Here is a 21445-nt window from a genome sequence, read left to right as displayed (position 1 = left end):
GAAGAACCTGGTATCATCTAGGTTCCCTTTTTACACCTGAGAAAACTGAGAGGTGAGAGAAATGACTTGCCTCATGTCACTCGAGAAATTGGTGACAGTGATGACATCTAAACTCAGTTCTCCGGACCGCTACCCGAAGCTTCCAACAGTCACCTCCACACACACCCGGTTTTTCCCAACAGGCCCCGACTGATACTGCAAACAAAAGGGAGACATCAAAGCCATATGAAACTTTAGCATGGCTAGCAGTATCCACCTCATTATAAAGCACACAAAGGGGAATGCATCAGTTAAAAAAAAATTCCTCCAAATAAACTAAACGTTGGACCCACGGGAAAAGCATCGCAAGGGAAAAGGCATGGGTAATGCAATTACGCCCCCTCTGTAAAGCTATGTAGCTCCCCAGTGCCCACGAACGAACTCCACGCTCCTTCCCAAGGCATCCAGGTCCTTCTCAGCCAAGAACTTGGCTCCGTCACATCCTTAGCTTTCCCCTTGTCGCACCCATCCCTCGGCCATATCCTAAAAAGCAGTGCTGCCAAACGTGGCAGCTCCGTTCCCGCTCCTGTGCCTTTGCACACACTGGTCTCACAACCTGCAGTGCTGTTCCCCACCTGCCTCCCAGATGCTCGCGCAAAACCAGAGGTGGTTCTCACGACCCCGCTCACACGCCACTACCCCCACCCGGTTCGACAAGGGTCTCGATCGCCCTCCAAAACTGAACATGTCCCAGGATGAGGATTTCACCTGCTGCAGCCCTCTGCCCCGATCGCACTCACCCGGTGGCCAGCCTCGACCGCCGGGGGTGAGGAGGTGCCCAGAATGCTGCGGGGATGCCCAGTGAGGGCACCCAAGCAACAGGGGTATACCTGCCTATAGGTACCCGCCCATCCCGGCGACCGAGCTGAGCTTCCCAAACCCTACCTCTCCCAACAGCTGCGGCAACTCTGCTTTACGGCACTCACAGCAACCGCTGCAAAAGGGGTCGTCAAGTGCAGAGTCGCGACAACTGGTCCCACAGTTGTATCAGAGAAGTTCCCACCGTTGGACCCTGGCCTTAGCTTGTCCACAGCTCCAGCCACTTCCTCCCCCTCCCCCTCCCTCGACCCCTCTCCGTGCCTCCCGGAAGTTTGCTGAACCCTGGCGATTTCCCAGCTTTTGAGATCTAACCATTTAGTAAAAGACCTTCTCTCTCTTGCTAACGATAGCAGGGCACTGAGGCGACCTGATTTTAGCAAGTGACCAGAAATTGAAGAGGCACAGACTGAGACCTGCATTTGCCAGATAAAGCATAGGATGCCAGTTAAATGTGATTTTCAGATAACGAATACTTTTTCAGTGTGTGCGTTGCGCAGAAGGGATTGAGAATAACTCCCTGAATTCGGTGTGGGTACCAGCAGGGGAGAATGGGTACAGAGTGGGGAACAGAGCTGCGTTTACTGTCACTCCGGCGGACCCATGTCAGGTTTAGGTCGGGAAATGGCTATGTACAATGTTAACTCTTAACCGTGTAATCCAAAGGATCAGATATCAGTAAGTTTTGACATGAATTTTCGATATAAAGCATTAAACAAATCGTCGTAACTTTATTTCTACAAAAATGACTCTGATCAGTTTATGTAAAAACAAAGTTTCCCCCTCCCATATTTGTCTTCTAAACTTTGATCTTTGGAAAAGTATAAAATGCTGTCTTTTTCTTATTTCCCAGGGTTATGATTCATACCAGTTTGTTTTTCCTTCCAGAAAATGTGTGTGCATACAGAATAAGAGGACTTACTCTGTAGAAGTCCTCCTATTAATTATAACTACTTCTGTATTCTTAGAGCTAGTAGTTGGTAGGTTAATCAAAAAAGTAGGTTAACACCCAGAAGAAGGACGTTTTCACGCATTAACGGGATCATCGGTACTAAATGGACGCAGGTGCTAACTTTAAGGACCTAAAATGGGAAAATTTGAGCATCCAAGTAAGGAACTGCTATTGATTGAAACATATAAAACATATAAAAAATTTTGACTTCATGATGACATTAGTCATGAATGAACGTTTCCAGGGCAGCACAACTCACTATCTTGAAACCTGATAAAGGAACAAAGTATTTATCCTGCCTTTCTTGTATGAATTGTATTTCGGTGTAACAAATGGTAATGAGAATTCCATGTAATAAAGAATGAATGATAGATCAATGACGTTACTCCTGTGGAATAATACAAAGGACAACATTCATCAACAGATGCTAAAATTAAGGTGAAATGTTGATGGGGAACTTTGTAACACTGGATTGAGCTGGCTCCACCTGAACCCACTGATCAGTCTCATCCAGTCCTGGACAGCCAGACACTATGTACTACTGACGTGATGCAACAGAAAACACGGCATCACCTGTGAAGGATTCTCGCCTAAACTTCAATCTTCATTTAATAAAAACTCTATTATTTAATGTCAGGTATAGAGAACTGATCAGCTAAATTCAGAATGTGGGACATCCAACAAGACAAATGCCATTTTATCAATGGCATTTAAAAACGGCGTAGGGAACTACTATCAAATCAGACTTGAGAGACAACCAAATGCAGATGCGGACCTTGTCTGGATTCTGATTTGAAGAAAGGAACCCTAAAAAGTCATTTTTGAGACAACTGGAATTTTAATACGCCTTGAGCCATTAGATGTTATTAGGATTAGGACAGCTGTTGACTAAGAATGTGAAGGAAGTGTGGCTGTTCTTAAAAGAGAAAATCATCACTGATGCACTGCAGTACTTCTATGTGCTATTTTTAGACACCTTAAAGAATAACAAATATGGCAAAATGTTAACGAATAAATCTAGGCAATCAGCATAAAAGTATTCATTAGTAATAGCCTCTACTCCAGTATGTTTGAAAATTGTCATCAAAATTAATGGGAAAAATAATCATCTGTAAGAGGCTACTGGTTTCTCAACCTTCCTCATACTCCTAGCCTTAACACTTAACACTAGTTTCCCTTCATTCTTCTCTTGGTGAAACGAAGTTCTAGCTTCATCTAGTCACCGATTGTTTTGCTTTTTTCCCCTAAACTGATTTCAAGTTAGAATACAAATTTTAAGAGGACTTAGGTTCTACTTACTCTTAGGTGATCTAACAAAATGTAATGCAGGTTGAAACAAGCTCCAAAGTGTCATATACAACTTTCCATCATTGTGTGGAATTCTGTTGAATGGTATTGCTCTAAACTAGCGTTCCTTTTGGGAAAAAGTGACTATGACTTTTTAATCTTGTTATCCTCCAAAACACATTGTACATTGTTAATGAGAACTGATAAAATGCAAGCACTGAAGCAAAATAAAGCAGAAAAAGAAGTTTATTTTTCAGATGAGATATTCCAGGTGTTTTTGTAAGAATTTAACTCGGTCATTCTACATAGAGCATATAATCACTTCAACACAAGTTACTCCACTTTGAGTACACTATTTTAAAGTTAAAAACCATTTAAAAGGCTTTGTCTTGTTTCCAAGAAAAATGAGGCAATACACATATTAAAACACTAGTTTGCAGCACTGAGTGTATTATAAATAGTTCATATTTTTCATCCATAACTCAAAGTTTTAACCTGAGTAATTAAGAATTTTTATTATCTGAACTGCATAGTAAAATTGTGTCCAGTAGATAACAATACCAAATAATCTATAAACTGTAAACCATTTAATAAATCCAATTTAAAGCAAAACAAATTTGCTAGGAGAGATACTAAATGATACCCAGGTTCACAAGGTTTTGAAAATATTCCATATTTTTAAAAAATGACAATGCAACAAAAGTCAAATGTTAAATGGGCACATACAGTGTATATCTTTTAGCCAATGACAACAAATTTTAAACGTTTGGTTGTTTGGAAAGAATTACTTAAGCCAAATTCAGTCTTTGCACATGGCACTGAGGAGTCATAAATTAAAAGCGCAAATGCCTGGATGGAGACATAGCTTAAGTCATTTATTATGCTTTATATTACTATTCTACAGTGACACACTAATGCTGTGGGAGAAATTTTACAGTTCTAGAAAGTTGAGATCATGAGTGACAGTCCTGATGAGAAGATACAAAAAAGTCACATCATGCACAAACTAAGGAATGTTAAAGGTCATTTTAATAAGGGTTTTTTTGTGTGTGTGTGTGTTTTTTTAATCACATTTGAAGTCCTGGTGATACCACTTTAAGCACAATCTTTTAGTTTTAAAAACTAAAGCAAATGGCAACTAGAAGCACCCAAACATGTAAGTCCGTTATTAACTGAAAACACCACCTCACATTTACATGGCATTTTACTGCTGTTGAAGCGACTTCACACACTCCATTTCATTTTATTCCTCACAACAGCCCTGTGAGGTAGGTTGCCCAAAGAGGAGAAGTGATTCATGTAGAGGCCATAGATCTAGTGTATGGTAAAGTTAAGGTGATTAATTCTAAATACTTTAAAATAATGAAGCCAACATTTTATATTGTGTCCAGAAATTTTAAAGCCTAGCGGTTTTCAATATAAATTACTCTAGGACTTTAGCTATTATATATCTTATAGAGTGAATTAGTTATAAATTTGATTTTAAAGAGTCTCCCTTAAAGGTAAATGAGACTCGATGCTTTGGTACTTACATATTGGAAATGTTTAAGAAAAAAATGCACTCTCATAGCATTTAGGCTCTCCAAAAGTTCCAATACTAACAGAAATGCCTTTTACCAATCACTTACATTTTGACTTTTTAAAAAAATTGGTCCAAACTTAAGAAGTTCCAAGCCAAAGTGAGCACATTCACCTACCTTCTGCCCTACATACTGTAAAATCTTCTATATGTCCATCCCAAAGGACCAACTTATATTGAATGGGTATCATTAAGAAAATACATCAGTTTAACTAACATAGCTCAAATGGTTATAATTCAAAAGTCACTGCCTTATATTGATCCAGAAATAACAAATACTGTTTTAATTTAATAATTGGGTAATCTGAGGAGAAAGTACTATGGCAATGTCTGGTATTTATAAGCCAATACTAACCTTTATAATGGCATGTCCAACAGTATGTTTTCAACAAAAACAAAATATGCTAAACATAACCCATTTAACTCCAAATTACTCAAAGGGCTTAAAGTATTAGTCAAATATTCCAAGTGACAAAGCTATCATAGGTAATATATCAGGATGACAAATACTGGCATAATATGAATACTGTAAGATACACACAAAACTGAAACTACACTGAAATGAGGTAAGCTTTCTGTGATGATTAAAGAAACATTCAGAATCTCTTGTAACGCTCTAGCACTGGCATTGTACAATGTACATTTTGGTTAAAGATAACAAATAACTTTGTGGTCACTTGGATGTTGAGTAAATTTGTGCTGACCATACACTTCCCTAAACGAATATATCCAGTGTAGAAATAAAATCATGGAAGAAATTTTTTAAGATCCATTTTTTCTGACTATATAAAAATGAACTGTATTACATGCAATATGCATATTAAAATTTAAATTTTTTTACAAACTATAACAAATTTACTTTTTAAAATTTCTAACTTAGGAAAACATTGTTTTTAAGATACAAACTTTGTCACACCAATCAAAAGCAGCAAAACTATATGCACAGTAAATCAAACTTCATTAATTTTGGAAATTTGATACAAAGTTTGACTGCCACATTACAAACACTTAAAATATTTGTCGTATGTATTAGCCAAACAATGAACATTGATCAAACAAATATAGGCTTTTTGAAAAAGAATTATGATGACTTAAATATACAGTCCTTAGTTTTTTCAGCCTGGAGTCACAGATTTTATAGTAAAAAGATTACACATCTTGCTTTAAAACTAATAGTCTTTGAAATAATCCCTTTCCATAATATCCTTTTCCAATTTTTAACCTGCTTCCAAAAGAAACAACTTAAAAATATAAATAACTATAACTTTATGGAAAAGTATATAGAAAAAACTGATCATTCTAGGTAAGTCATGAAATAAAGTATCTTAGCCTAATTAAAGATTTCATGACAAATTACTTACTTTTATTATTTATACCAGCAAGGATCAAGTCACAAAAATTCAAATTACACATGATACTGTTCATGCTTTAACTTAATAAATGGGTAACTAAAACTAAGCCAACATGCCTCTTTAGATAAGAACATGGGAAAAACTGTGTGTAGAACACAGTAGGCCAGTCTGGCTGTACAGCAGCAATTCACGGTTTGTCAGAATGGTTGGTACACATGCCACCAATTAAACCCATGTACAGACAGGCATGCCGCTAATACTTTCCATTCGTTCACCTACACTTGGAACAGTCAAAGAATCACTGTATATTACACTTCTATGTGCAATTATTAAATGCTTGATATATACATATTTACCAAAAATTAAAGACATATGTTACATGGTCAGCTCAAATAATCAAAATTAATTGTAAAAAAATTATTTTTCTAAAGTGCTTAAGGCAATTCCTTGATTTCTTTATCCAGTTTACTAAAACTGGCTTGGGATTCAATTGCTAAAGGAGAAAATGCAATACTGAAAGCATGTTTTTATAAAACATAATTTCTTAGACCTGTGATACATCCAGTACTGTCAATTTCTCATGCATTTCTTTTACAGAAAGCAATCATGTTTGACCTGTCAAAACAAAGTAAATACACCAACAAAAAATGTTTGAACAGGTATACCAACTTTACATAATGTATTAAATTGAACAAAAGAGCTCAATGTATTTTAGCTTAAATGTCAATGACAATGTTATATACGTGGTCAAGTTGAAACAGTTACCTTAATTTGAGATTAATTAGGCACTACAGTTGATTATTTTCTAGTTTGAAAATGAAGGTGGCAAACTTGCTCCAATTTAACTTAACACAAGTAAACAAAACCCCCACACATTTTGCTCTTTACTCTTAGAGAACTTTAAGAAGCACAGTAACAAGTAAGTCTCAGATGCTCATTTTGAAGTAATAATAGTATTGTGTCAAGTGAATTTTCCAAATGAATATTAGAAAATTGTATATGAAGGGTTTTGAATGATAGCATGAGCACAGAAAAGAATCATATGCACTCCTCCAGCCCTTGATTGTATTTCCTTTCCCCATGCCCCTGCAAGAGAAGGCCTTCACCAGCACAATCTTATGGGCTCTGGCCTAAACACCAGTTGACACTGCATGGGGCATGGAGTAAAAAGAGCATGCTTAGAGGAAAAAGGCACTGAATTAAAGAGAAGCCACAAATATATAATAGTAAAAAATTGTATACAAGAATTTCTGGCTTTTTCTGTGTCATTTTTGCTAAAATATACATGTATAACAGTTTACATAAAGCAGCTCCACCACTAAATTACTGCTTTCGGGTTGGACTCCTATGAAAGAGAGAGAACTTCCTGTTTCCTTGGGTCCTGGAAAAACCTGCTACAGGGAAGGAACACCCAAAAATTTCTATCAAAATCTTCAGAAGGAAAAAACATCAAAATTATATTTGTTTGAAGACTCAAAAGAATATAGCTATTAACACATTCATTCTCTAAACTCTCTTAATAGTCTTTGTAATTACAAATACTAAATGTCAGCAGACAATGGTTCGGATACTCTAAAAAAGTAATACCCAGTTCAAGTAAAAGTCATCATTTAGATTTGTTTTAAAATGAACAAAAGGTCCTATCAGTAAGCAGCAAACTTTAAGGAAGAATGAGCTACTCTTATTCCACAGGCCTTTCTGTAGACAGTAACTCCAATGGAAGAAGCATCGGTCACTTCTCGGGTAGTCATAGTGTAATATACTTAAAATAAGAAGGAGAGTTAAAATGAGAAAATAAAAGTTTGAAAAATATACAAATTCAGATCTCTTTAAAACACTCAGGGAATCCTTAAATACTATTATAATTACAACTTTCAGTTTGGCTCAAAGGACTTGTGTTACAAATTTTAATCAGTTTTTAAAAAACAGATATGTTCTCAATAACCATGGGTTTTACTCATTAACACATTTTCCCTAACTTTGGAAAAGATCATTCTATGTTTATTTTTGAAAAAAATTATACCTCTTTACAAAGCAAATGAATGTAGCAAAAGGACTGAGAGAAAATAACCTGTAAGTAGTTATGACTGAAAAACTTATATGCCAAATAAGTCAGAGATATGTAGTCTTTTTTAAAGCACTTGCTTAAACCATTCTGTATCTTACCAAGAGCATACACAAATGACGTCAGTACAGAACAGTTTTAGGCACCTCTCTTTATAGCCTATCTTTCTCAGGTAAAACTTGAGTAGTGTGTGCGTTTTTCTACCTTCTATGTAACTTTAATAACCTTTCATTCCTACTACAAATGTTAAAAATCAGTATAAGTATTATCCATTATTAATAAAATTCAAGTGGGAATTTTATCAAAGATAACTAGTAAAGGGTGGCTTTAAACTAGATAACAAAATCAGAAAACAAAGCTTTTACAAATCTTACCCATTATCCAAAACAATGGAATGAAAAGCAGTCTAATTAAACAGGGTGACATATAAAGAACATCCCTTTGCCACTGTTAGTGCAGGGAATAAACTGAAATTTGGGTGATTTTAATTATGTCTAGAAACTCTTCCTATCCACTCTGATTTTGAGTTATAACCACAAGAAAAAAAAACCATGGCATGTAGAAAAAAGAAAGTGACATAATCTAGTCAATAAACAAAGAGGATAATTTAGCAAAACTAAACTTATTTACAACAGGGGAAAAACAAACCAGCGTAAAAAAACCTGTCTAGAACTTTCAACCAATTATTTCAATTTTTAGAAAACCTCAGGGGGCTGTGAATTTTTTAAAAAGCTTCAGGGTAAGAAGTAAATAATAGGTAGTAATAAGAGAAAAAAGAAAGTAAAGAAGAAAGAAGGCAAGATCTAAACACTTTTTTCTTCAGGCCCCAAGGCTACCATATGTAACTAAACATTAGAAGGACCAAAGTAATCTGAGAAACATAAAAACGAGTTTCTATGTAACTATTTAAACACTGCCTTTCCCTGCCATTTGCTCTGCAAAATAGCAGTTTCTTGTTCCATCTCTGCTGGCTTCTCTGATAGGGCACAGTAGGTTCCTGTGAATATTTCATTCCAGATGCTTAATGCTAACAGATTTCAGGCCTTAAAGCAGAACGTAGCCAATCTCATTTCCATCACTCTTGAGTTTCTATGATTAGGCCACCCAATCAGAAGGGGAGTGGGGGTGTCAAACATATTCTCAGGAGGCATTACTGAGTCACAATGTTTAGGCTGCTAGATGAACCAGTCATTCCATTTTCACTTTTCTGAAGTGTTCTCACCGCACTTGGAACCTGCATCCCAGTGCTCAGAGAAAGCCCACCACACCAAACCTAGGAGAAGACAAAAACAAAGCTTCAGTCAGATTTCAAATCAAATAATTTAAATTCTGTAAATAAGAATTTAAGTGTGGCTTAAATTTCCACTGGAAAGGCAAAATGCCACATATATGAACCTCAGGAAGTTCCAAACTGATAACCTTCATATTTGAACGGGGGGGGGGGGGGGCAGTAACTCAAGAGTCTCTACTGTAGAGCCACAGAGCCCGCTGGAGCTGCACATGAAACAGGGAGCTAAATGGCTGCAAAAATTTGAAAACTGAACTAGATTAATCCAGGAAAAAGATACTGGCTATTATTAATGATGCTAACTTTCACAACCAACAGAAGTGCACCAAGAGCCAACTTCCTTATCCCAGTTCCTGCTTCAGATTTGATGGGGTGTGGCCTGAGACTCTAGGAATCTAACACCTCTCTCTTGACAGAGTAAAATCCACTAGTTTCTCCCCTAACATGAGAACCTAACATAAGAACTCTCTTATAATTCTGTAAAAAGGACTTCTGAGAAAAACGTAAATAGCAATATCCAGGTACACTTGCCGTATTCTAAGAATTATCAGAAATGTGAATGAGTTTTTGAAAGATAAAACTGCTTTGCTTGTGAACAGAGAGCAGAGAATGTTTACAGTGCCTTTATTCAGAATTGCCAAAGACTGGGAGGAACCTAAATGTCCTTTAACTGGTGAAAAGATGAAAAATCAGTGGTATACATATATGGAACGCTACTCAGCAATAAAAAAGATGGAGCTACTGACAAACAACAACATGGATGAATTTCAAACGTGTAAGGCTACAGAATCAAAATCTGCGTATCATACCATTCCTTTTCTATGATATTTTGGAAAAAGCAAAACTATAGGGACTGAAAACTGGTGGTGACTGCCAAGGCTGGGTGTGATAGGAGATGTCCACTACAGAGGAGTGTGAAGAAATTTTCTAAAGTAATGGAAATGTTCTATGTCTTAATGATGGTGATGGTTATACAACTGTATGCATTGTTCCAATCCTACAGAGGTGTACACTACCGTAAATTGTACAGTAGAAAATCAATCATGTATGCCAAAATATTAAACAATTCTTTTACTTAGTTTTAATAAAAGCAAGCCTTCAGTAAAGGCTTGCTTCAATAAAAACAAATTTTAACCAGTTTGAAAATACATTTCCTGAAGTATCTTATGACATTTACTAATGTAATTACAGTTTCATTATTTAGAATGAAAAAGCAATGAATAAACTCACTACATATCTACCTGATATAAACTCAAATTAAACATGAAACCTACTCATTTGTAAAAGCGTATCTAAGACTCAGGGGGGAAAATACTTTAAGTTCCATACAGGTAAAAAAATAAGTAAACAGCTTTGAGTTCCACATTGGCCAGTATGGAAAAACAGCCATAAACACATAATACACCAGAGGTTTTTGGCAAAATAAAGTAATAATAATAGTAATCACTCTTCCTTATCCCTAAAAAATTTTTCTATGAGCAATAGCTTTATTCACCAATCACTTTTATATTTTTAACTGAATTTATTGGGGGTGACGCCAGTTAATAAAACCATATGGGTTTCAAGTGCACAGCTATAACACATCTTCTACATACCGCATTGTGTAGTCACCACCCAAAGTCAAGTGTCTTTCCATCACCATTTACCCACTCTCTGTCCCCCTCCACCTCTCCCCACCTCCCATTCCCTCTGGTAATCACCATACTGTTGTCTGTAATCATTTTCACCTTTTAATGAAAAACTAGAAGTCTTGGTTATTAGAATTGTTTAAAGCTTATTTTAAGATTTTAGGGTGTCTAGAATTAACAATCATCAATTATGAGATTGAAAAGTACTGTATTTTAACCCCCATATGCCCTGAACACTTTCTCCTCAGAGTCGAGTGAAAGCTGGGGTGATGATGAAAGAACACACACACACAAAAGTCTAAGTCTGCAATGGACATACACCATCCTAATTTGTGGAGGTAGCCCCCACGTTAAAGAATGTTCCAGCCAGAATAATGAGGATCTTAACTGGATTGCAGAATTCCTCACAACAGCCTAACCTGATAGAGAAATGCAAAAGATAAAGTAGCTGGGAAAAGCAGTAACATTTGCTTAATTAAAAAAAAATAAATTAGAAACCAGTTTCATTTTATACGGAGAACCATAACTTCTTATATAAATCAACTTGAAAATGAGTAGTCCTGAAATGACATCTGTGTGTCTAGACACCTATACGTCTTGCCTACTGCACACAGTCGTCTATTATTTTACAAAGATGACATTGCACTGCAATGGAAAAAGGATCTTACCAATGGTTCTGGAATAGGAGGAGATCCATATAGAGTTAAAGATGTGTCATTACCCCAACTTCCTACTAAATATATCAACTGTACATTGTACCCTCACTGTAAATGCAGTCTGTATCTAAATATATAAGGAAAAACTTTCGGAAGAGAACATGAGAATATTTTATAATCTTGTGGTGAATAAAGATTTCTTAAATAGAAGACAAAAAGTGCTAACCATAAATGAATAAATGAATAAATTAACCAACACTAAAATTGACAACTTTTGTTCATCGAAAGATACCAAGAACAAAGGGAAAAGGAAAGCCAGAATGGGGAAGACATTTGTAGTACATAAATCTGGCAAAGGACTCAGACTATATAAAGAACTCCAATCGATCAACAAAAATAGAAAGAAAACCCAATGGAAATACAGGTAAGTCTTGAACAACCATTTCACAAATGAGTGTACTCAAACAGTCAATAAACATATAAAAAGGTGTTCAACAGCACTAGTCACCAAGGAAGTGCCAATGGAAACCACAGTGTAATACATCTAAGGGCTGTATATTCAAACTGCTGGAGGTAAATGAATATAACCAGCAACTCTGGAAAATTCTACTACAGCTGACTGCACACATAGGATCTAGCAACCCCAATCTTAGTTTTATACCCCCCCCAAAAAAACATGTGCACTACCAAAAGACATGAACCAGAAAATTCATAGCAGTACTATTTATAAATGTCCCCAAAGGGAAACAACCAAAGTATCCAACTAAATTACAATGGATAAATTATGACACAGTCATATAATGGAAAAATCTATGACAATGAGTAAACTACCACCACATGGCATAGCATGGATAAATCTCACAAATGTAATGGCGAGCCAAAAGATATTGAATAATTCTATTCATACAAAATTGAAAAGAAGGCAAAATGAGTTTGTGGTATTAAAATTCAAGATAGTAACCTCGATGGAAGAGGGCCAGCAGGGGCTGAAAATGGGCACAAGGGGCTTATAAGGTTCTGGTAACGTTACATTATTTGATCTAGATGCTGGTTACAAAAATCAGTGCAATCCTGTGGAGATTCATCCAACTGCATGCTTATATTTGCATATTTTTATGCATTGTCATTTACTTCAACAAAAATACCAAAAATATACAGTCACAATCACAGATTTAAGAAAGGTGCATTGGTGGAAAGGCGAGGAGTATGAAGAAAAGGTATTCTGCTTTCCCAACATACAGCATAGGTTGTTATCCTTAAAGTTGCCAAACCAAACAAAATAATAAATTAAGTACTAACCATGAAACCCGGTAACACTGGCTGAGCAAATTTTGTCTTAAAGGAATACAACAACTGTTTTGAGTTTGCATCATAGAAAGAAAGTTGACCTAAAGGAAGGGGGAAAAAAGCCTGATTTATTATACAAAATATTATAACATCTAATTAAGGCTAACATATAATCATGCAAAAAGTAATAACTAAATGCATATTTTGACATTATTTTTTGTTGTTACAAACTATAATGACTGGATTTAGTAATTCTTACTTGAAAATCAGTTGAAAATATGCTTAAGAAAAAGCCTAAATATACTTTTCTTTCCCTGGTTTTCAAGATCTCCAGAGTGATTCCCTAATCTGGACTATATCCTACTTACTCAACTATAAACTATTTCTTTATTTAACAAATGGTTTCCCAGTAAAAACCAAGGCCATTTGTTCCTCATTTTTACTATAACCCAGTCTCGACTCAAATTCTATTTAAAGTTCACTCTATTGAACTTGACTTTTAACTACTTGAAGACATACTCAATTCTGTCTTTGAAACCACAGTATAATTATCACTATATTTTTGTTAATTTTTAAAATCCTCTCATAGTCTTTCAACATGGTCATGCAAATAAAATGACTGTCTTTCCAACGACCTAAGTCTCAAACCTGATGGTCCCCTTACAACTGGTACCACTTCTTCAGATTCTCTCCCACAACTGTTCTCTTAGTTTGTGTCCTAACCCTGAAGATATCTTCTCTTTTTCTCCTTATTCTAAGTGCAGATGCTTGTCCAGGCCCTCTTTTCTCTCTATAAAGCTCCCTTAATAAACCAGCTACCACCACAGAAAAAATGAAACTAACATTTATCCTACTATGAAAACACTGGTTACTTTACTGCAAAATATGAAGCCACCTAATAAGGTCACAAAGTTAGTAAACAGCAAGGCAGCAACAGTTCATTGTGTGATCTTCAGTAGCCACTCTGTGACGTTGTCTCTAGTAATTAGCTTCAGCTCTAATTCTCTTGAACTGAATTTCTAAATATTTGCCAGACATGCCATATGGTTGTTGTCCTGTGGGCACCTCATTTTTCCCCGAGACTCTCTCTGTTTCGTATTCTATTGATGACGCTGTCATCCTCTTGATCACACTGGCTGGAACCTCCGAGTCATCTTCAACTCTTCTCTGTCTCTCCCTCCAATCCATATTTAATTATCAAGTCCTACTTTCAAGTCCTGAATTCTACTTTTACACCATCAAATCCATTCTTCTTGATTCCCCACTACTCAGGCCCTTGTTACTACTACTCACTCAACAAACATTAAGAGCTTACTATGTACAAAGTGCTTTCTAGGCAATAAGGATACAATACTTAACAAAGAGGCAGGGTCCTGCCTGCACTGCTTCAAGACTGCCTCCAGAAAAGTGTTACCAAATCTCTATTTGCAATCTCTTCCACATTTAGCCACGTATTCTCTAGCATTTCCAAAACTAAATTATCATCATATGACTACAGTTTTCTAAAATGTGTAGAGGCCTCCCTCCCTCAGCTACTAAAAAAGGCCATACTGGTATTATTTTCTAAAGCCCTCAAAATCTGACCCCATCCTACATTACAATTCCCTCTTGTACCCTCTGCTCTACCAGGAGTGTCCTACCTGCAGTCCTCAGGCCGCATGCAGCTCAGGATGGCCAGGAATGTGGCCCAACACAATCGTACGTTTACTTAAAACATTATGAAATGTTTTTGGGATTATATGTCTCTAGTATTAACGTGTGGCCCAAGACAACTCTTAACTCTTCTCCCAGTGTGGTCCAGAGACACCAAAAGGTTGGACACCCCTGCTAGGCTAACAATTATACTTCCCACTACTATCTTTGAGGAGACACAAAGTATAGGAAATGAGACAGAAGATAATAAGCTAATGCTATCTTGATAGTTGAAAAGGGGGGAGGGGTGAGAATGTGTGCCAATAAATTTGCTATCTATCCTGAGAAAATTTATTTATCTGATTCCAAGTCAATAAGTAAAAAGAATGCAGCAAAACTGATTTCATCATCACTAAAAATAAATCAAGCCAATATGAATTTTTTCCTTGGTTTAAGAAACTAGACTGATAGCTCATGAATAGTAAAATGAGGTTTTAATAGCTTAAAGTGTCAACTTGGAGAGAGGCATCTGGGGAATTACTTTTACTCATTATTACGATAGTATGTCATCTTCAAAATTTTTATAAATATTTAAATTCCTCCATAGAGAATTTTTGTAGAGAAGAAAATTACAACTACCTAATTCAAAAAGCTTCAAGAAATTTTGCAGAAGATAAATATCAAGCTAACTTTTAGCTGATTTCAACAGGAGGGAAAGTTTGGCCAAATCTACTAAGATCAAACTTAAGGACAAATATAATATTCTTCATTTGAGTTATAAACAACCTCATCAACAAAAATCCCAAGCTGCATAATCTAAGAGGGAAAAGGCAATTTGACAGAACTCAAAAATTTACATAATAGGCATAGCAATATGAAGTGAAGCATAGGAAATATAGTCAGTAATATTGTAATAACAATGCATGGTGCCAGTTGGGTACTGAAAAGTCGGAACACTGTGTAGGGTATGTAACTGTGTGGCCACAATGCCGTACACCTGAAACTGATACAAAATCATACTGAATGTAAGCTGTAATTGGAAAACATTTTTAAAGTCATAGTCCTAGAAACTGTGCTTCCAAATCACTATCCTATGATGGTCAGAAGTTGTGCGTCGTACTTTGAGAGACCAACCACAGGCCATTACAGGAATTTGAGGAAATTAAGTAAGAGAAATAGCTAATGGTACAGAGAATGTATAATCTGAAAAAAACAGGGCAAGAGAAGCAGTGTTCATAGTTTTTAAATAAATATGAATTATCTTGTAAATGTGAATTAGGGAACATAATTTTGTATTTCTTAAGATGACAAAATTTCAGAGCAACAGTCTCAGAAGTTATTAGGAGACAAAGTGAGTCAATTTAAAAAAAACCTTCTAACCACGTGCTATCTAACAGTGACAAAGAGGTTGCCTTCTAAGACAGTAAGTTTCACATAGAAAAGTTCATCAAGCACAGGAGTGGCAACTGCCTGCAGAGATAATGTAAAAAGGATTTTCTACTCTGTGGTAGATGGATTAGGTAATTTCTAAGGTCTACCCAAACTAGAAAAATCTCACTCTACCACTCTGTACAGGTAATAAAACAAAGTAAGAAGGAACTAAAACAGACAAATGAAAATGTAGCTTTAAGATTAATACTGGCAAGATCTTTCTTTCTGACTCATTTTGTGTACTATAGATGAGTGCTTTGGTAGGGCTTCAGACCGACATCAGACGCCCTTCCAGTCAATTCTGGGGCTGAAATTATGCTCGTGATCAAATCCTCATAGGTCAAAACACTCTTACCACAATATTAATGGAAATTCTCTATAGAGGATTACCAGTGAAGTACTGAAATACAAGCAACTACGATGAAATGAATTATGAGAAAAGCAGTAAACTTACCCCCATCAAAATCACAGAATACACCTATTCTCTCAGGAACAGGAACATCCAACGCTTTGACTTTATTATTATGCTTTGCTACAAATGTGTTTTGTAGCCAGTTGTTGACATGAATACACCAACTAGTGTTTGTCTTTCCTAACTGGTCAAATTTCCCCAAAGTCTTGTAAGCTACTCCCACACTGTAGGATTTACAGTCCTTCTGGGCCTTGACCTCCCAATAATGTTGTCCACTTTCAATAGTAGTGTCTCCTGCAAAAGACCGGGAAGGTAAATTTGACTCTTACTTTTTCCTATGAGTCACATAGATTTGTACCTATATCTCGTCCCATAGAGTGGCACAAAAAATCTGATTCAGGATGTTAATACATAGACACTAATTGCAGAGTATCTGCTATAACTTTACTTATATATTAATTTTTCTGAATATAAAAAGCTTCAGAACTTTTCCTCCTTACTCTACCCTCAGGAGTTATACATATACGCAGAGTACCATGTAAAAATGAATGAAGTTTTAAACATATCAATAATAAGACAACTTGAAAACCTGCCAAAGCAATTAGGCTTCAAGAGGGAGAAATTTCGGCAAAGGTTCATTCAATACACATGCAGTCTCTCAGTGAGACTCCCATCTCTCAGTGAGCAGGAAGCCCACCAGCGTGACTGTGGTGACTTTACTATGAGGCAATGAAGAACTAGGATTTCTGTCCTACCCAGCACTGTGTATGATTCCCCAGTAAAACGGTCTCTGCTGCCTCTCACTGCTGGTGGCCTGGAGCCTACAGATGTCCGTTTGGGGGACGGCGTACCGCTTCTACATAAACAGGGACAAAAGGAAAAACAAACATTCTATGTTGTAAATGTTTCACAAACTAAAATTGCAAATCATGAAAGAAAGCTTTGAAAAGATTTTTTAATTATGTTACACAAATAGCACTATTTAATTTTATCTGAATTATTACAGAGCTGTCCATGATAAATACTCCTATGTAAGAAGTCATCAACACAAAGCAGGCTGAAAACACTAACATCATGCAGACTGAGCAAGGCTCACACAAAGAACACATAGCTGAAATAAGAAACAATGCCAAGATGAGATACAAAGGGGAAAAAGAACTCAGGAAAGATAATCCATTATAGCTTACATTTCTTGCAGTTAAATTTAAATAGAAGCAAAAGCAAAAATACGCTTATTACAATCAAAACTAAATAACCTTTTTTGTAAGCAGTATGTATTCTTGTTCTGGATCTTTCTTCTTAAAAAGAGAAACAGCAATTCTCCAATCTATGCATTGGATAATGTCAAGTATTAAAAAGGCATATATCCTACTACAACAGACAAGATCCAATCTAATCTCTCCTTATATCAAATTATATCATATGGTAAACTGGACACTATTAGGTCTTTCACTAACTCAAAAACTCAAAATAAATCAAACCCTAAAGATGTTTAAAAGTCAGCATGACAATTACATTGAATCACTGCATTTAAAAAACAAAAAATTTACAACTTACCAGTAGTAAAGAAATAAAAGGAAGGCATGAAGAAAAGAAAAACAAACATAACTACTGAGAATGGCAGTTTAAATTTCATAGCAAAGTTAAATAAGAACTCTGCCACCGCAGCATTCTAGACTTCTGACCTGAAGCACATCTTTGCAGGAAGTACAACAGCTATTATTTATTGTCTTATGTCAGACATACCCCTCAATCTCTTGAAAGACATGTTGGCCACTTGCCTTTCTGAATTAAACTGTTACCTCTACTCTGAATTGTTTTACCATCTTCCAAATGGTCTCTTTGCTACCCAATTCATTATGTTCATTGTTACCAAATAAACTTAACTCTGATTTTCCTACTTTAAAATCTTCAAGTCGTTCCTTACAGCCTATGAACAACTCAGCTCGGCATTTCGGTTCTTTATTTGGTTCCAATCTGCTTTTCTAGTTTTTTCACACCCAGCGAGCCCTAGCCAGTGAAATGTCGCAGCTGAAGAAACTCTGGCAGTCTGCTTTCGCTCCTTTCCTCTTGTTGCTGCTGCTCTAACTGCAAGTCCAATGCCACACATTCTTCTTTTTCCTTGAGAATGAACCTCAATCCTTTGCATTAGTGAAGGTCTTCTAGATCCTACAAAGCTAAATAAATAACTCTTTGGGGAGTCTAGCTCCAGACCAGAATCCTATGTGTATTCTTTCAGGCCCAACCACAGGCAATTATAAAGGCTTTTACTGGCTGGCCTGGGGGCAGGGGCTCCTTCCCCCCACACCATACTTCAAGTGTAGCCAGCTCACTAGTTTCTGGAGGGAACTGCAATCCCCTGCTCCTACCCCAAACTCATATGCATATTTGCATTCCTAGCTTAGGCACCTCTATTAAGAAATCCCCTAACAGGTGGGGGCCCTCAGATGATACACCCCTTCCACTGCCTCTGCAGGGACCTCCATGAAGGGGGCAGGGATGGGGGATGATAATATGAAGACACTTCTCTCTCCTCAGTCTCAATACTTTTCTACTTCTAACCTTTCCTGTTCTTCCATCTTCTTGGCCTCAGGTCCATAAACAACAGGATGAGCCTTTTGTTTGGAGCTTTCTCAGCAGTGAAATGGTATCTACCATCTGTAATCGGCTCTGATTTACCTGACCCTTACCTCATCCTGTTGGGAAAATGGAACACTGGAAGAGCTAGCGCCCTTTCCTTTGTGGCCTCTTGCTTATACTGTCATAGTCAGTGAACAAAAGGCTTCATTGTCATTCTCAGTTTGGCTCAGTGTCCTACACTTGGCAACTCAGGGCTTCTTCCTCTAAGTTCCTTTACTCACATTTACCACCACACATACCCTCTACCTGTATTACTATTATTTGTATGTAGACATGTTTCTCGTCTACCTAAGTCAGGGAACATTTCTGGAAGGCAGGAACAGTGTTTGTCTCCATAAACCCCACAAGCTGACATCCTATGGTGAACAAATACTTATGGAAAGAATAAATGTATATGACATTCCAGAAGTAGCCTACATAGATAATACCCTTAAAAAAAGGGAAAGGAGAAAGAGAAGTATGATATGAAATGCTAAATATAAGCAGTCTAAAACTCTCCAAGTAACCAAATGAAACTTTATTAAATCCAGCAGCACTTTATAATTTATAATGCACTACCTATGAAATCACTTTTGCCAGTGAGCAAATAAACTAGAAAAAAGAAAGATAATTTTGAAAAGAGAACACATCCTGGTTTCTGATAAAGATATGTTGATCAGCACATTAAAAACGGTGTTATTTGAGTTGATTCATCTTTCTGTCACTGTCCTAATAATTTCACTAATAACATTTACTTTTTATCCTGATGCTTTCAAAACTGCATGATTATTGTAAAACACTGAACACCTCAAACTATCTTGCATCAAATACAAATAAAAGCGAAGCTATACAGTTAGATATACTGAATACAGCACGAGAAAGCTTCCAGGTATAAGTAAATGCCAAAAAAAGTCAGATGAGAGAAAATAATTCAAGAAAGACTTTAAGCAGAGCTTATTGTTTTGTTATCATATACAATATAACCCAAATACACAGCACACTTTAATGCTATAAACTGAAAACATAAGCCACCAATACAGTCTACATAGAGCAATATTTTAGTTTTTGAAGGCTGCTGCAATGGCTTCTGCTTATTGGTTAAAGAAAAACAATTAGTTACTCAGCCAAGCTAGCTGTACTACGTCCTAGAACTAGACAGAGATAGATCATCACCTTGTATGTTTCCTCAGTGAAGTAACATGGGCACTGTCAGATAAAAACAGGCAACTGTTAAGGGTGCTTCACAACTTAAGTTTAACAGCTTATAATCGACTTAGATCAAAAGCCTGATGGGGAAATTCTTTTTTGATTCACTGTTGTCATTCACAGTGATATTCCCTTATTTCAATTTGAGAAAAATTTTCCTCTGTTAAAAAAGAAAGAGCCTCCATACTTTGAGACTATTTAAATAAGTGTAACAACAACTGAAAGTTCCCAAGCCTTGGTTTGCACGACTGCTGATGGAGGCAAGGCTACAGGCTGCCACTCAAGGCAGACGTTCAGCTAAGATTAGTGATCTAAAATTCAGGAACTGTACTAGGAACTTCTCTCCAAGCACTTCAAGTTGCTGGAGATATAACTTTAAAAAAATGGAACACTGAAATAAAAATGTGTGAGAAGAGAATCAGAAAAGAAACCAAGAAAAAGTAATGAAAATGTTAGCAACAAATTCAAGAGTTGACTAACAATAGTATATGCTTCTCTTTTGTGTTACTAACATATCACAAATTATATTGATACACAGAAAGAATTTAATTACGTTATTGTCAAATAAGAATCAATGTACAAGGCATTTGTCTGGACAACAGAGGTAAGGGACCAGCTTACCTGCCCTTGTTCTCTTTTCCTTTAATTTTAGTTTCTTGACCTTTTCCTCCGGTAGGATCCCACTCTACACAGGCATCCTCAACTCTCAGGTTCAAATGGGATGATGAGTTATCCAAACTGAAGTTAAGTGCTATAAAAAACATGACTTCAATTTTGTAAAAATGTAGCACATCTCCACTTCATGAACATAACTACCATCACATTATATTCCTACTCAATTTCTTTCAACACTGTATATAAAGAATAAAGTTCAAATTCCTAATCCTAGAAAAAGACCTGAAGGATAAAGCCATAATTTAATAATCCCTACTTTATTTTCCATGGCTGTTTATGTATCTTATCCTCCAAGCAAATCAATGTCTCTGCATGGCCACTGCTCTTTCTGCTATTCCTTCTGCTGGAATCTCCATCAGTACACAATAATCCCAATTTCCTGTTATTAGAATATCAGTTGATTACCCGTTGATTGTTGTAATTAAATAGGAAGAGGCACTGGCAGAAGTAAGATGAGGAGAAAGTGATGTGGTGTAAAAGGTTATAGAACCTGGCCCTGACTGGTGTGGCTCAGTTGGCTG

General features: G+C 36.4%; 2 protein-coding genes across 10 annotated transcripts in view; both read right to left on the bottom strand.

Moving 5' to 3' along the window:
* The window catches only part of FKTN (fukutin), a 44648-nt gene extending 43692 nt beyond the window's left edge, over positions 1 to 956 (bottom strand). For 3 of the 5 annotated variants that reach the window (XM_045840384.1, XM_045840378.1, XM_045840383.1), the window contains exons 1-2: positions 780 to 918; positions 71 to 195 (exon numbers count right to left, since the gene is read on the bottom strand). The gene's annotated coding sequence lies outside the window, so the exon portion shown is untranslated. The other 2 variants (XM_045840379.1, XM_045840380.1) reach the window with 2 other exon arrangements.
* Positions 957 to 3335: 2379 nt separating this feature from the next.
* FSD1L (fibronectin type III and SPRY domain containing 1 like) overlaps positions 3336 to 21445 on the bottom strand; it is a 58697-nt gene continuing 40587 nt past the window's right edge. For 2 of the 5 annotated variants that reach the window (XM_045840717.1, XM_045840721.1), the window contains 6 exons: positions 20871 to 21000; positions 20217 to 20249; positions 17180 to 17280; positions 16467 to 16718; positions 12962 to 13050; positions 3336 to 9363 (listed from right to left, as the gene is read on the bottom strand). In XM_045840717.1, coding sequence (XP_045696673.1) covers positions 9241 to 9363; positions 12962 to 13050; positions 16467 to 16718; positions 17180 to 17280; positions 20217 to 20249; positions 20871 to 21000 — 728 coding nt within the window. In that variant the 3' untranslated portion in view covers positions 3336 to 9240. The remainder of the gene's footprint in view (positions 9364 to 12961; positions 13051 to 16466; positions 16719 to 17179; positions 17281 to 20216; positions 20250 to 20870; positions 21001 to 21445) is intronic. The other 3 variants (XM_045840718.1, XM_045840719.1, XM_045840720.1) reach the window with 3 other exon arrangements.

Source organism: Phyllostomus hastatus, unplaced genomic scaffold (assembly GCF_019186645.2).
Source record: "Phyllostomus hastatus isolate PE091 unplaced genomic scaffold, TTU_PhHast_1.1 phas_contig_34, whole genome shotgun sequence".
Classification (NCBI taxonomy): Eukaryota; Metazoa; Chordata; class Mammalia; order Chiroptera; family Phyllostomidae; genus Phyllostomus; species Phyllostomus hastatus.
The sequence above is the reverse complement of the archived record's forward strand: the minus strand, read 5'-3'. Positions and strand labels throughout refer to the sequence as shown.